Here is a 15,890-nt window from a genome sequence, read left to right as displayed (position 1 = left end):
GGCCATTCGTTAGCACAGTCACTTAATAAACAGTGTTAATGCCACAATGTTAATAGCCAGAATTTTTGCGATTCATTTAGCAAACATTTAAATACTTGCTGTCTGTGTGCCTGGTTGTGGTTAAATGTGATTATTTCTCCCTGCTAGTTTGTAAGTTCTGTTGAGTCCAGTGGCCTCATCTGACTTGCTTTCCAGCTCAACAGTGATGAGTATGACCCCCTGGGTACACAGTCAATGCATCAACTGAATGAATCATAGATTCTATTAATAGCTGAAGGTTTTTTAAAATTTTATTTTATTGGAGTATAGTTGATTTACAATGTTGTATTAATTTCTGCTGTACAGCCAAGTGATTCAGTTGTGTATATATACATTGTTTTTCATACTCTTTTCCATTATGATTTATCACAAGACATTGAATATACTTCCCTGCGCTATACAGTTACGACATTGTTGTTTAGCCACTCTATATCACAGTGTGCATCTGCTAATCTCAAACTCCCACTCCGTCCCGGCCCCAGCCCCCTTGGCAACCACAAGTCTGTTCTCTAGATTTGGGAGTCTGCTTTGTAGATAAGTTCGTGTCATATTTTAGATTCCACATATAAGTGATATGGTATTTGTTCTCTTTCTCATTTACTTCACTTAGTATGATAATTTCTAGGCTCATCCATGTTGCTGCAAATGGCATCATTTCATTCGTTTTTATGGCTGAGCAGTATTCCATTGTGTATATGCACCACATCTTCTTTATCCATTTATCTGTCAATGGACATTTAGGCTTCTTCCATGTCTTGGCTTTTGTAAATAATGCTGCTATGCACATAGGGGTTTAGTAACTAAATTTTAAAGCTTAGAGAGGATATTTTAGGTACAGAGGAAGAGAGTGAAGGCAGAAAGACTTGAGGAAGCTCTGAGGAATGACCAAGGAATGCTGCAGTGGCTTTGGTTCAGAGATAGTACCCAAATTACCCAGGGGGCAAGTGATTGGATTAATGTGACACAGGGGAGCAGGCGTCACAGGGAAAATGAAGGACAAAGGAATATGCAGAAGCCAAGGTTACCAAGTTGAGTGTTGTGTTCATGAATCAAGAGCCTGGGGGAAAAGATGACCTGGGTTAGTTGTTTGAGGCTCAATTTCAAAGGATCAGTGAAAATTAAACCAAAATGATGTGGGATTATGGGGGTGGCAGCATTTGTTGGGCAGATCCCACATGCAAGTCACTTTCTTTAGTAAAACATTGTGTACAGAAGTGATGTCCAGGACATGGCTTCTGCCCCAAGGAGGCAGTGACACACAGGGAGGGTGGTGAAGAGATCTGTGGAAGCCCATGGTTTAAAAGTTTCTTTCTGTTTTTCTAGGGAGGCGCGGGGATCCAGAACAAATTTGAACTGGGATTTTCAAATGGATATAATATGTGGAGGTGGTAGGGAAAGCATTCCAGGCAAACGACATAGCGTTAGCAAGATATGGACTCAGGAAAAGGCAGGGTCTACCAGGAACAGTACATTGTCTTTGGTGTTAGTGGGGAAAGTGGGACGAAGCCCTGATGTGATACTTGAAACTTGATTCTCTGAGTGATGGGAGCCCTTGCAGGTTCTGAAAGAGGAGAGTGACAGATGATCATGTCTTAGAAAATTCACTCCAGCCTCAGGACAGACTTGGGTTAAGCAATGGTTCTCAACCTTGGTTTCACGTTAGCCTCACCTGCAAAGATTTAAAATTCCAAATTCCAAGCTGAACCCCAGATCAATTAAATCAGTCGTGTGTGCTTAGTCGCTCAGTCATTTGCAACCCCATAGACTGCAGCTCGCCAGGCTCCTCTGTCCATGGGACTTTCCAGGCAAGAATCCTGGAGTGGGTTGCCATGCCCTCTTCCAGGGGATCTTCCCAACTCAGGGACCCAACCCAGGTCTCCGGCATTGCAGGCAGACCCTTTACTGTCTGAGTCACCAGAGTCTCTAACAGTGGCACCCAGACGTCAATATTCTTTAAATCCTCCAGTGATTCTAGCGTGCAATGAGGACTGCACACCAGTGACTTTGAACAGGGCTTGGCAGACTCTTCCTGTCAAAGGCCAGATAGTATTTTTGGCTTTACGGGCCACAGGGTTTCTGTTGGAGCCATCCCAGGCCGCCTTGGTCCACAAAAAGCAGCCACACACAATATGTGAATGAACGTGTGTGGCTGTGTGCTAATAAAGCTTTATGGAAGTCTGAATTTCATATAATGTTCACAGGTCACCAGTATTCTTGTTCTCTGGATTTTTTTTTTTAATAGCCGTTCACAAATATAAAAGCACAGTGCAGACTGTACAAAACTAGCAGCCAGTCATTATTTGGCCCGCAGAGTCTATTTTGCCAGTTCTCGATTTTAGAGGGTGAAAATTGGCCTCAGGTAGGCCAGGAAAGAAAACATTTCTACAGCAGTTCAGATAAGAGGTAAGGTTAACTCTCTTTTGTGGTTCATTGCAAGGGCAGAGTGAAGATAAGTGATACTGAGTCGATATTTATAGCGACTCACGTTCTCATGCACTACTTTCGAGCACCCAGAGGTTACTGTACAAAGGAGCCTGGAAGGAGGAACCATTGTTCGTGGTGTGTAGAGCTTAGTTCCCCTTTGACTTTGTTCTCTTTGCGGGGATTTGTTTTACGTTGAAAGGCTGTTTCTTTTCCCACTGCTTGTGATGGCTTTTCATTCAGCAGCACCCATCACCACCAAACAGCCAAGTCTCCTTCCTTTCTTACGTGCCAGCCATGCCTTTGTTTTCAAAGAATGACCTTTCCTTGCACACAAATGTTCTCTTTAGAAAGTAAGGTGAGCCTGATATAAGGAGATAGGGCTACTTATATTTTATTTTATCAGATACCACTGAATTTATGCAGAGTCCCCTCTGCGTTTTCTTCCAGCATTTGTTGCCTCGTTAAGGACTTGCCAGGGCAAATGGTGCCCCTGCTCGTCCACCACCCCCACCGTGAGACCCAGAGGCTGATCACTGCTCCTTCTTTCCACTGTTTTAGGAAACATGCGACTGGTGAAAGTTTCCCACTGATACCCACTGTGCTTTAAAATCAGTGGTGCATTTCCATGATGGCCTGGTTATTTTATTTGAGCACCATTACATTGAGTGAACACATTCACTTATCTGTTTTCTGACTTCCACTCTTAGAAGTCTGCTATCTCAGTGTTCTCTGAGAAATATCTGTCCTGACCCCTTTCCTGACTGTGAAGACTGGAGAAACTAAAGAACACACTCACGCTCCTTGGATTTGCTCTTACAGGAGGGAGAGAAGGAGATTTAAGACTACAGCCAGCAGCGTTCATGGTCATTTCCATTTTCTTGCAAATCTTACTAGAAAATAAGAGGTCAAAAAAATCTATAAAGTTAGAGCAGTTTTCTTTTTTTTTTTTATTTTTCCTACCATCCTCACAGTAGAGTTATTTCTCAGAGAACACAGAAGTAGTGAACATACCATATAAAGGAAAAACAGATGATATTCTGAAGAATCTGTTTGTTTTCCTGAATGTTTTGGGGTGTTTTTGATCACCAAACATACTGCACATCACTAATTTTTTCCCCACCAATTTCTAAATGTGGGGGTCCATTGTTTAAATTCCAAAGACTTGTTTTTCCTTCTCTGCAGTGACCTTGAATGATTATCATCATTTTAGGGACACCAGCCAAAAACATACAACGTAAAAGTGAGGTTGTGATTGAACACTGATAATGTCAAGTGCTTTTAATTAAGCTTCTGACGTTTTATACGTCGATAACAAAATAAAGGTTCAGGTTTATTAAATTAGCTTTCGACTTGTTTTTTCAAAAGCTCTTACCACATAGGGAACTAAATATATAACAGCAGCCTGTTCTCTGCAGTCAAAGCCTCAATGTGCCCCAGAGGAATTCCTGCATGGAATCCATTTTTAAGGAAAGGAAAAGGTCAGGAAATAAGGCAAAGCCACAGACATAATATGGGGATTAAGAATGGGAATGTCTGGTAGGAATCACAACCTAGGATGGCAGCAGCTGAAAGACAGCGGGGAAATGAAATAGAGGAACAGAGGTTACCAGTTGGAGGAGACCTTAGAGATTGTCTGGGATAGTGGCTCTCAGCTTTGGCTGCTCACTGGAAAACTCAAGAGCATTTAATTCACACACTTGCATAGGTCGCCCCACGCCAATGAAATCAGCATCTCCGGGGATGAAGATTGGAGCGCAGGTTTACTTGAAAGGCTCCGCAGTGATTCTGACCTGCAAGCAGGGTGGAACCTAACCTGACTCCTTCATTTCACACTGAGGTCCATAGCAGATGCCCCGCCCAGTGGTCAGAGAGGTGTTGTCAGTCTAGGTTCCTCATCTCAGTGTAGGGCACCCCTCTCCCCTCAGCCGTCTGTGCCAACAATCATGGTGTCTTCCTCTGCCCTCCCCTGTCTTGTATTCCTGTCTCACCCAAGTGCCCCCTGTCCTGCCTCTGGGCTGTTGCTCACATTCATCTCGCCTCCTCTCCTTGCCCCTCGCTTCCTGTGGGACGGTGTCACTTTTTGGAGCCACTGCACCCGCCTCTCTCCGTCTTCAGCCTCTAGCCTTGCTCCCATGCTCCATATGTAACGCCGTGACAAAACTCTGAGACACACATCTGATGGTTTTTCACAATTCCTACACCACACGCTCGAATCATTTAGCCGTTTCTTTGGTTCAACAAAGCATGTCCTTTTTTCTCTGTCTCTGCGTGCCTGTGCTCGACCTACTTTCTTATGGTTTATAAACGGCACGATCTATCTATAGACTCAATTCTTTTCTTTCTGCTTTTATCAAAAACTGACCTCCCCCCAGCAGGCGAGACGATTTTCCCTCTTCAACCAAATGTTGTCCTATTTCAGCTGAGTTTAATGGGCCGCGCTTTGCCTACAGCCTGACTAGAGGAACCTGCCGATGCAGAAAGTATAATAGAGGATCCCACGGTCAACATCAGACCTGCTTCAGCCCCAGGCCACATCCCTGGGAGTCACGGCCTTCACTGACCTCTGAAGGTGTCCCGGCCACTTCCTTTCTCTTCTGACTTCAATGTCTGTCCTTGTTCCCACGGCGGTTCTCCCAGTTCCTAGTCCTTCACCAACAACCCTTCGGATTCTCAGTCCTTGGTTGTTACCTTGCAACTCTTGGCTCTGGCTCTCTCCACCCTTTTGTCTCAGGACATGGTTCTCTGGCTCTCCTGTGGAGCACCTGCCTCTTCTAGGTCATGCAGTGACTGACCAGCCCTTGTTCCCTAGCCCTTCCTACCTGGAGTTTTGACTCCAGCCCCGTGGGTTGAACTTAGAGCCATGCTCTTCTAGTCCCCTCGGCACCATCACTGCCCGATAGTCACCGCTGCCTCTGCACAGCACAAAGGGCAGCTGTTCAGAACTGACCGTCCAGAGGGTGAGCTTGCTTGGCTCCCGTCCTCTCACTCTGACTTTGCTGCTGCTGCTGCCAAGTCGCTTCAGTTGTGTCCGACTCTGTGCAACCCCATAGACGGCAGCCCACCAGGCCCCACCGTCCCTGGGATTCTCCAGGCAAGGACACTGGAGTGGGTTGCCATTTCCTTCTCCAGTGCATGAAAGTAAAAAGTCAAAGTGAAGTCGCTCAGTCGTGTCCGACCCTCAGTGACCCCGTGGACTGCAGCCCACCAGGCTCCTCCATCCATGGGATTTTCCAGGCAAGAGTACTGGAGTGGAGTGCCATCGCCTTCTCCAGGCAGTGTGAATACTTTGTAATAACAAAATAATCCTCATTCCTTCCTCCCATCCCTTGTATGGTGGCCTTACAGGAGGAATAATATTTCACATATACATGAGCATGTATAATCAAATACATTGTTGTTGTTACATGTATTTTGAACAAACAATTGCCTATTAGATCAATTAAGAATAAGGCTCACATTTCTGACCTATATTATTTTCTTTTTCTCTAAAGAGCTTCTTTTAACCAATTCCCTCAATTTTTCTTTGTCTGAAAGAGTCTCCAGTTCAGTTCAGTCGCTCAGTCTTGTCTGACTTTTTGCGACCCCCATGGACTGCAGCATGCCAGGCTTCCCTGTCCATCATCAACTCCCGGAGCCTACTCAAACTCATGTACATTGAGGAGGTGATGCCATCCAACCATCTCATCCTCTGTCATCCCCTTCTCCTCCTGCCTTCACTCTTTCCCAGCATCAGAGTCTTTTCCAGTGAGTCAGTTTTTCGTATCAGGTGGCCAAAGTATCGGAGTTTCAGCTTCAACATCAGTCCTTCCAATGAATATTCAGGACTGACCTCCTTTAAGATTGACTGGTTGGATCTCCTTGCAGTCCAAGGGACTCTCAAGAGTCTTCTCCAACACCACAGTTCAAAAGCATCGATTCTTCAGTGCTCAGCTTTCTTAATGGTCCAACTCTCACACGCATACGTGATATGGGTCTTAATTGCTCCTTTATTTTTGAAGGATTGTTATTCAAGGTACAGAATTCTAGGTTGGTGGATTTTTGTCTCTCAACACTTCAAATACTTCATTCTACTCTCTCCTTGCCTGCAAGGTTCCTGAAGAGAAGTTTAATATAACTCTTACCTTTGCTCCTCTGCAGGTAATGTGTTTTTTCCTTTCTGGCATTTTTCAAGATTTTTTCTTATCTTTGATTTACTGTAATTTGAAGATGATATAGCAAGGTGTAGTTTTCTTGGCATGTGTCCTGCTTGATGTTCTCTGAGCTTCCTAAATCTGTGGTTTAGTTCCAGAATTTTCCAGAATTTGACCTTAGTTTGGGGAAATTCTTGGTCATTCTTACTTCAAGTTATTTTGTCTTCTCCCCTCTCTTTTTTCTCCTGCTATAAGTCCAATAGCATATATGTTATACCTTTTATCTCACAATCTTTGGATATTCTCTTTTATTTTAGAGTTTATTCTCTGCTTTGCAGTTTAGAGGTTTCTATCAAAATATCCCCTAGCTCAGAGATTCTTTCCTCAGCTGTGTTCACTCTATTAATAAGCCCATAAAGGCATTCTTCATTTCTGTTACATTATTTTTGATCTCTAACATTTGTTTTTTTTTCTTAGCATTTCTCTCTCTCTGCTTCCAATGTCCATTTGTTCTTGCATGCTGTTTGCTTCACCCATTAGAGATGTTAGTGTATTAATCATAATTGCTTTATGATAATTCTAACATCTCTGCCATGTCTGGTTGTGACATTTGCTCTGTCTCTTCAAATTGTGGGTGATTTTTTCCTTTGACATACCTTGTGGTGTTTCTTGATCATCAGATATGGTGTCCTGGTTAAAAGGAACTGCCTTTAATAATATGGCAAGATGTGTGTGGGGGGAAGTGTTATGTATTCCTGTGATTGCGTCTCAGTCTCTCAGTCAGCCTAGGCCTCTGCACTGTGATCTTCACAAGTGTTTCTCAATGTTTTTCTCTCTCTTTAGGTGGGATTGGACGGTGAGGTGGGCTGGAGCTGTGTGTTCCCTTCCGAGGTCAGTTAGGTAATAACCCTAGCAGGTTAGGCTCTGATTAGCTAGCTTCTCTTGGGGGCAGACCTTGTGAAGAGCAAAATGCACTGGTGTATTCCAAAATGATTCATTTTCCCCCTCCTCCTGCCAGAAGCCCAAGGGGATTTTTCTCTGATTTTTCTATGGGGCTTCTGCTGGTAAATCTCACAGCCTTGTGGGGGTCCCTACAACTGGATCCCATCGGAGTCCTTAACTCCCAAAGTTGTCAGCACTGAGCTTCCAGTAATTATTGTTCGGGTTTCCCTGCCCCAACTCTGGTCCCAGCAAGGCCCTGCTCTGCTCGGTTGCTTGTTGGTCTCTCCAGTTGAGGGGGTGGTGCGGGGGGGGCAGTGTTCCTCGTGTCCTTTGCTCTCGTCTGGGTCCAAGACACGTTGCTGGTGTTTCAGAATAGTAACTTCCAAGTTCCTTATAGACAGAACCAGAAACCAGCAGTCAGTCCATTGAAACTCAAACTTGTTCTTTTGTCTTCTTACCACAAAGTATGATGAAGACCTGCTGAAACACTTGAGTTTTATTAGAACATACCTTAAACACATCAAACTCCTTGAAAGCTTGTAGGTTTTCCTGTTTTTGAGAATCCATATGTAGAGTTATTGCAGTTTCACCTTATACTCAGCACTATTTTATTTTAGAAAACGTTAACCTATAAATAGAGAATGGGCCCAGAAAGCATTGAATTCGTTTGGGGAACCAGGAGAAGTAAAATTGGTGGATATTGTTAAAACTCAATTGATTATATTTTGATCTTGTTCGAAATACAGGTTCTCATCACATGTGTAATGCCTTTCAGATCTGAGCTCTATTGTTATCTTTGATGAAAACTGAAATAATTACATTATCTGCAAACCTGAACTGTTAAAAAAAATTCTCCCCTAGGACCTTTAATTTTGTTTGGTTTTGTCTGAAAGGGAATTTAAACATGAACATAAAAGGGGTCATTGGTGTTTTCTGTCCTTGCAGAGTGAGATTCTGACTTCCCCTGGAGGAGGGCATGGCAACCCACTCCAGTATTCTTGCCTGGAGAATCCCACAGACAGAGGAGCCTAGTGGGCTGCAGTCTATGGGGTTGCAAAGAGTCGGACACGACTGAGCATGCACGCACATCTCTGTGACCTGGACCTTGAGCTTAGTGATGAGGTGGACTTGAAGGCACCTTACACAGTTCTTGGGGAGGTGTTTGCCATACTTATTGTACTTTGGCCACCCTCATTCCAAGTTCATCACACAACTTGTTTAACATGTTTACTTTTTAAACACTTGGAGAATTAACAGGTGGTTGCATGACTGAGATGTTTGTTTTAACAGGCGAAAAAGTGGGAGGTAATTTAGACACACACTGTGATGCAATAGGAAAATACCTAATTATTCCATTTTTGGCTCAGCTTTTAGTTTCAGTTAAAACTGCTGATAGCAAGGCTCAACAAGTCTTGTAGCTTCGTATTGTTAACATGGTCTGTGTGTGAGAAACTGGCTCACTAGCAACTGGCTTACTTTAGTTACTTGTACACAAAACCTGCTACTTGGCTTCAGTGCTAGAACTTAGTAAAGGGTCTCTTCTCAAAGTTTCTGTCACCAGCAGTTATAATGTGACTACAGAAAGCTCCAAAAGCCCTATATCTATTTCAGCATGCTCTCAAAGACAACTTGTAACATTCTCTGAGTATAGAATGCTCAGAATGCAAAATCCTGAAAAAACAGCTAATTGATATTTTCCTTGATATGTTCATCCTGATGTGTCAATATAGGTTATGATTGATTCTTGAACTGTCTTCATTCAGTGAGCAAAAGGAACAAGGAATTTTGCTGGACAAATAGTTGTTCATTTAATTTGGGGGTCACAGGACTATTGCCAGAAGTGGACATGGTCAAAGATAGAGATTCTGTGAATAGATCAGAGATGGCTATTTCTATAACTTTTTTTGTAAAGGGTCAGATAGCATTTATGAACTATAGAGTCTCTGTTGCAACCACTCAAATTCTGCTGTTATGGAGTGAAGTCAGCCATAGATGATACATAAGCAAGTGAGTGTGACTATTATTTTTCATTAACATTTTATTTGCAGAAACAGACAACAGGCTGAATTGACCCAGGGGCCCTCATTTGTCAACCCCTATTCTAGATCCCAGAAGATGCAGCTCTGGGCTACATGACTCTGACCTCACAGGAAAAACAGCAGTGGTCTTCAGTTAACGGGACTAATAATATGTAGCCTTCCATAGTCACAGCCAAGACTTCACTGTAGTTGTATATAGTAAATTTGTTGTCGGACAAAAGGGCATTCTTTCTTCACTGTCTGCTTTTTGGGTTTAATCTGAATAGTGTTACTTGCTATTTATTTATACCCTACTTTCTTCCCCAAATAATAGAAGGTATATTTAGGTTTTAAAACCCAAACCCACATAAAAGGCCGCACCAAACTGCCTCTGCCTATCCCTTATCCACTTGCTGACTCAAGCTGGGAGCTCTACCATTTTTGGACTGATCAGTCCTGGGAGACCCCGTAGGCTGAATACTGATATGCCACCTATTTTATCTTCTCTAGCATAATTTCCTTTCTGAAAAAAAAAAATTTTTTTCCCCAGTGTTTTATATTGTCTCCTACCAAAGGAAGTGTTAATATCCGTCATTTCTCTTCTGATTGAAGTATAAGCCAAGAACTGTTAAACCAGCTAAGTGGGTGTATGGAGAGGAAAGAGAAAATTAGAAGCTAATGAAAACTCTGGTGGGCAGGTGACCTGTTCAGAACAGATGCCAGGGCTTGGAGAGCCATGAAACTGTTTCCATACAGTTAGACATACATCTCTGCTCTCCAGAGAAATGGAGTTAGGGCAGCCAGGTGGTCAGCAACATGGCTCAGAGGTAGACAGGGGAAGTGGGGATTTTGGCTGAGCTGCAGGGAGGGATGTCGGCTAGTGGGTGTCAGAATGTGGAAACAGGCCAAGTGATTTGAAGGACTGCTTACTTGAATTGGGCTCCAAAGATAGTTCCAAAGTAGAGAACTAATCTGTAGGAAACCCGTGAGTGTGTACAAATGACTCTAACACAAGGGCCTCAGTGATAATAGCTCTGACTCTGCAACCAGGTAGATGCCAAAGGTCATGTAGGACCTATGCTGGAGATCTTTGTGGATTTCACCCTGGGGAGGTGCAATGGGTGTGCTCAGGAGGAGACTGGAGTTTAAAGAAAGGAAACATGGGTACTGGCCAAGGATCAACAACATCAGAGTAGACCCAGAAGCCAGATGGGAGCAGTCTTAAGGACAGACTGGCCACTCTCATGACAGAATTTTAAGATGTGGTATATGAGATGTTCGGATGGCATCACCGACTCGATGGACATGAGTTTGAGCAAACTCTGGGAGTTGGTGATGGACAAGAAAGCCTGGCATGCTGCAGTCCATGGGGTCACAGAGTCGGACACAACTGAGCAACTGAATTGAACTGAAGTGGGCTAACTCTATGATACACAAAATCTAAATACAAGAAATGCATTCTATAATCAGCAGCTGGGATGGTGTTTAATACCTGTTTTTTAAAATGTCTTATCTTTTCACTAAATTTATAAATGTTCTAACCTTTAAACAGAAAAGAGAAATTAAGAATTTCCAACCTAAGCCATAATCCCTTTTTTCATTCACTCTTGGTGAGGGGAAGGTTGGTCTACTCTCTGGAGGAGGGGGCTGCCTGGCTGTTCCTATCAAGGTAATAAACATGCCTACTCCTTGATTCTGCAACTGGACTTCCATAATTTATCCTTTTAAAAAACGCACACTCTCAAGCTGGCCTAGATGTTTGTGCAAAGATTATCGTTATATTTATAAATTGAAATGCATTGAAGGAAGAAAGTTCAGATTTCAGGAGTTTTGGGATTTTAGAACTCTTAAGGGATCACAGTGCTGGATATACAGGCACTTAAGTTTGGCAAGGATAAATAGTGAAGTGGAAAAAAAGTAAATTTCAGAAGAATGTATACAGAATGATCCTTTTTCTTTGAAAGTAAAAGTTATCAGTTGTGTGTGAAGATACATGCACAGAAAGTCTGAAACCATCCACAAAATTTCTCACAGTGGTTACGGGAAGGTGGATTAACACGCTGATTAAACAATTAGTAAACAAAACAATCAGTAAAACAAAAGTAAACAAGCTGATTCTTACAGTCACCTCTCCTAAGAGAATAGCACCCTTCATTATCACAGATGCTGGGGGTAAGGAGATGGAGAAGACTCACTTCTTGTAATGAAGAAGACATCATGAGAAGTGAAGGGGGCTTTTCTTCTCGTAACTGTGTATGAGAGTCACGTGTTGTCATTACTGATACAGTTGGTATATGCCTGTCTAACTCAGGTATATTCATTTATTCATTAGTTCAGCAAATATTTATTGAGTGCCTACTGTGTGTGAGATACCATTCTATCTATAGCAGTCATATATATGTATGCATGCATGCGTGCTAAGTCACTTGAGTTGTGTCCAACTCTTTGTGACCCTGTGGACTCTAGCCCACCAGGCTTCTCTGTGCATGGCATTCTCCAGGCAAGAATACTGGAGTGGGTTGCTACTCCCTCCTCCAGGGGATCTTCTCGATCCAGGGCTCCAACCTGTGTCTCCTTCAGCTTCCACATTACAGGTGGATTCTTTTACCACTGAGCCTCCATGGAAGCCTTGCTCGTGCCCAACTCAGAATAACAGAAGTTGGTGTTGCTGTGAAACCGAAAGTGTTCTAAATGTATTTTCTTTCTTCTCATATATATTTTTTTTAGTGTCTGAATATATGCATTTGTAATAAGTAGAGCTGTAATTATGAAACTTTGCATAAAGAGACTGCCTGGCTGGCCTGTGACAGTGATCCACATGACCGTCAAGTGGCCTTGGTTTCTGGTTGTATCCATTCATCCCAAATTAACCGTGTAGGTCCTTGGCCTGCACAAAGGAAAAAAATTTCAAAATAATGTCATAAAGTAGATAGAGAGATAGAGCTAGAGATCTACATTTAGATATATACACATGTGTGTATTTTTGCCACCTGTCAACTCAAAGGTTTGTGTTTTCTCCCACAGAAAAAACAAAGAACAAAAGAGCTCTCTCGGATATTTCATTCGTACAATCCATACGATCACAAGGTAAGAGCAGCGTGTTATCAGTGTGATTGGGTAATAGAAGTGCTTCTGAACGTAGAGCACCGTGTTCGCCAGTACACAGTGATTTGGAAGTACACTTCTACCAACTACATTTATATTTCAGTTTTAATTTTTAACTCTTTATCTCTTGTAAAGAAGAGAGAAAATTTGTATTTCTGAACTAAAATATTCTTCTGTATTCACATTAAAATCTGGTTACATATTGTCACTGAAGCCTCAAAGACTGTGAAAAGACAGATTTGGGGGTGTTTCTTGATTAGTGGGTTTTTTCCTTTCCAAACAGTGTAGTAAATGAACTTGGCTTTTGAATTGATGAAGATAGAATATTATCTGCCAACTCTCGGTTCACCGTTGCTCCTGACAGAAAGTTCTATTTCTTAAGGAAAAAAAAAAACACTCTAACAGAAAGCAGTGCCTAGAATTATACCTGAAATACTCACTCCCGAGAGCTTTGCTGTACCGAAGACCACATAGTTAATGACCTTGGCCCTCCGTCCATCCAGTAACTTCATAGATCCACAGCCAGTCGTCTTGTATGTATGCCCCACACTCTCCACTCCCTGTCTTTGAAAAATTCTTAAGCCTCTTCTCACTGATAAGTATTTTACTATATATTTGTAAAACATAAATTCTTAAAAAAAAAAAAAGAAGCCCACTAACTTTTTAAAGAAAATGCACAATACAGCATCTTCATGGGGAAATATATGAAAGTATCCTGAGACTTGTTCAAATCTTCTATATCATGTAAGGTTCCAATAAACCTGTTAATTTGAGGTGATTTCAGAAGCAAACAAAAAACATTTGCACGGTTGAAATGCTGATATAAACTTAAATCTTTATCTATGAATTTACAAAGAGACATGTGGTAGGGATTTTTTAACTAGCCAAAATAAGGAGTGTGAAAACTACTTTCTTCATTTGAGAATACAGAGATGTCTGGATTCAGGAGGAAAAAAATTGTGCCAATTGTTCATAGAAGTTGAAAGAATTTGAATAGCTTCTGGTTTTTCTATAGTAACCAGTTGACTTAAGCGTCAAAAATCTGTCAAAAGAGATGTTGTATTCCATGTGACCACAGCGATGTACAAGACTAAACATTTATCATTTCAAGTTAAATTTTTCAAGTGAAATCGATCATGGAAGAATAGCAATTTGTTGGAAAGAGCTTGAGCAAGCCAGGAGTGTCTGACAGTGCAGGCGGAAGGTGCAGACTGATAAGTAACAGGACAGCCAGAGGAATGAGATTGGCCAGATGTCCGATGGGAAAGTCGCCTTTTTTTTTTTTTTTTAGACAGTGTCATTTAATTAACATAAATGCAACAGTGGCTGAAGTTAATATTTAACAGCAGCAGCAACAATAGGCTGTGACAAATCAGAGGTTGTGCCTGACTTGTCTAATTTTGCCCACTTCTAACATTTTTTGAATTCACTGTTAAGGGAAATTCCATTATTCTTTTATTAGAACTCTTAATGGAGCTTAGCCACTCACAGCTTCTCCTGGCTTCCTCTTCATATCCTTTGTGGCATTGTATCAAAGTCACCTCAGATGATTTTGGCTTCCTCTGTGAAGACTTCATTCCTCTACAAATTAGTCATCAGGCAGTGAGGAACTGAACATAAATGCTGGATGGAGCTCCCTTTGATCTTTGCTTTAGGTCGGTCATAAATTACTGTTAAGTAGCTGGACGGCTTGATGAGTGATTTTTGAAGCACCCAAGGTTTAGCCTGATGGCATTCTGTTTTTTTCTATATATGCGGTTAAAAGGATGAAATTTTCTAGAAAAATTTCTCCTTCCCCCTTGCTCACCTCTTCATGTTTTTCTAAACTCCTTTCAAGCAAGTTTAACCGTTTTACTCTTAACCATGTCTCTTGAATAATGGGCATTGAGTGACGTGCAGTGTTTTCTCAATGTTAGAATGTTCCTTTTTTCTCCGTAAGTAAAATAATAGAAGATTGTGATTTGAGTTACCTTGTCATTTTAATTCCCCAATTATATTCAAATTAGTTTTCTAGACAGATAGATTTTAGTGTAAAATGTTTTGTAAGATGTGGTTAAAATTGGTTTAAACATCTCATGCTCAATGAGCTTTCTGGAGAGATCTTTCAGGTTATATATATATATATGTTGTAAATGAAAGCTTATAAAAAATAAAATATAGGCTGTCTTGGATTTGCTTTAAAAAAGAATTAAAAGGGGGACATGGGTAGGGCACAGTAAAAATAAGGTTGGCCTTGCGTTGATGATTATCAAAACTAAATTATTGGTTTGTAGGGGTTCATCCTTCTGTGTATTTTTTTATATGATTGAAATTTTCCATAGTAAAAATTATGCCAGAAGTAAAAAAAAAAAAAAAAAAAAAAGCACTATGGTCTACTCATGGGAGTGAGTGTTATGGTATTCTATTCTTCTCTAGCTAGATTTTTTTTAATTGTTCATTTTCCCCTTGATGTAAATTTGTACCCAAGAAGGAATACTTAGCATTTCAGAAGGTTCATAATGCTGAGTAAACCCAGAAATGCAAATCCTGTTCTAAAGTTGGCATAACTTTCTGGGGGTTCATCCCAAATTATAGTGGGTCACTGAAATGATAGTCTTGCCTCCAAGAAACCGTTAAAACCGTTGTATTGAAAAAGGGGCGTCGGCCCCACCGTTTTGTTCTCACTGAGTCACTTAAGTTTGCTCTCCTTTTCTCCGCCAAACTGAGACTGTGCCTGCCTGACCCCAGACACAGGAAAGTCACCAGGTTAAACAAATTTGTTGTTTGAGTGAAGCCAGGTGCAGTTTCTTAATCAGACTTGAAAGCCATTGTTTAGGTTGTAAATGGTCAGTTGGTTCTCTGTAAGTGCTGTGGCAAAAAGCAAATAGAGCTTAGGGCAAAATGAGCACTCAGGATGAGTCTTGAGGAAAATACTCGATTTGTTTTTTTTAATACTCTAAGTCAAATTTTGCTGGAGCCTGGAAGAATTTCGCTTTGGATTGTTATCTCTAGTCCTATGTTCATCTTTTTTAAAAATTGTTTTTAGGAATTCTCGTAAACATACACAGAAAGGCTTGACCAAACCCTGAGTCTCATTTCTCTATCCTAATAAAAAGGGAACATTGGTAAAGGAAATCCAGTAGCCGCAGGTAATCTGATTGTGTTTTGTACGTTATATTCTTTCCTCTGTTGTTTTAATAAACACATAATAAACAGAGCTTGGAATTTCTGAAACCACATCACAGCTAACCAC

At 41.5% G+C, this 15,890-nt stretch overlaps 1 protein-coding gene across 6 annotated transcripts in view; it reads left to right on the top strand.

Moving 5' to 3' along the window:
* Window positions 1–15,890, top strand: part of CDKAL1 (CDK5 regulatory subunit associated protein 1 like 1) — a 730,510-nt gene that overhangs the window by 509,252 nt on the left and 205,368 nt on the right. For all 6 annotated transcript variants that reach the window (XM_061398740.1, XM_061398739.1, XM_061398736.1 and 3 more), the window contains one exon: window positions 12,578–12,640. In XM_061398740.1, coding sequence (XP_061254724.1) covers window positions 12,578–12,640 — 63 coding nt within the window. The remainder of the gene's footprint in view (window positions 1–12,577; window positions 12,641–15,890) is intronic.

Source organism: Bos javanicus, chromosome 23 (genome assembly GCF_032452875.1).
Source record: "Bos javanicus breed banteng chromosome 23, ARS-OSU_banteng_1.0, whole genome shotgun sequence".
NCBI lineage: Eukaryota > Metazoa > Chordata > Mammalia > Artiodactyla > Bovidae > Bos > Bos javanicus.
Note: the sequence above shows the minus strand (reverse complement) of the source record. Positions and strands in the feature narration are given on the sequence as shown.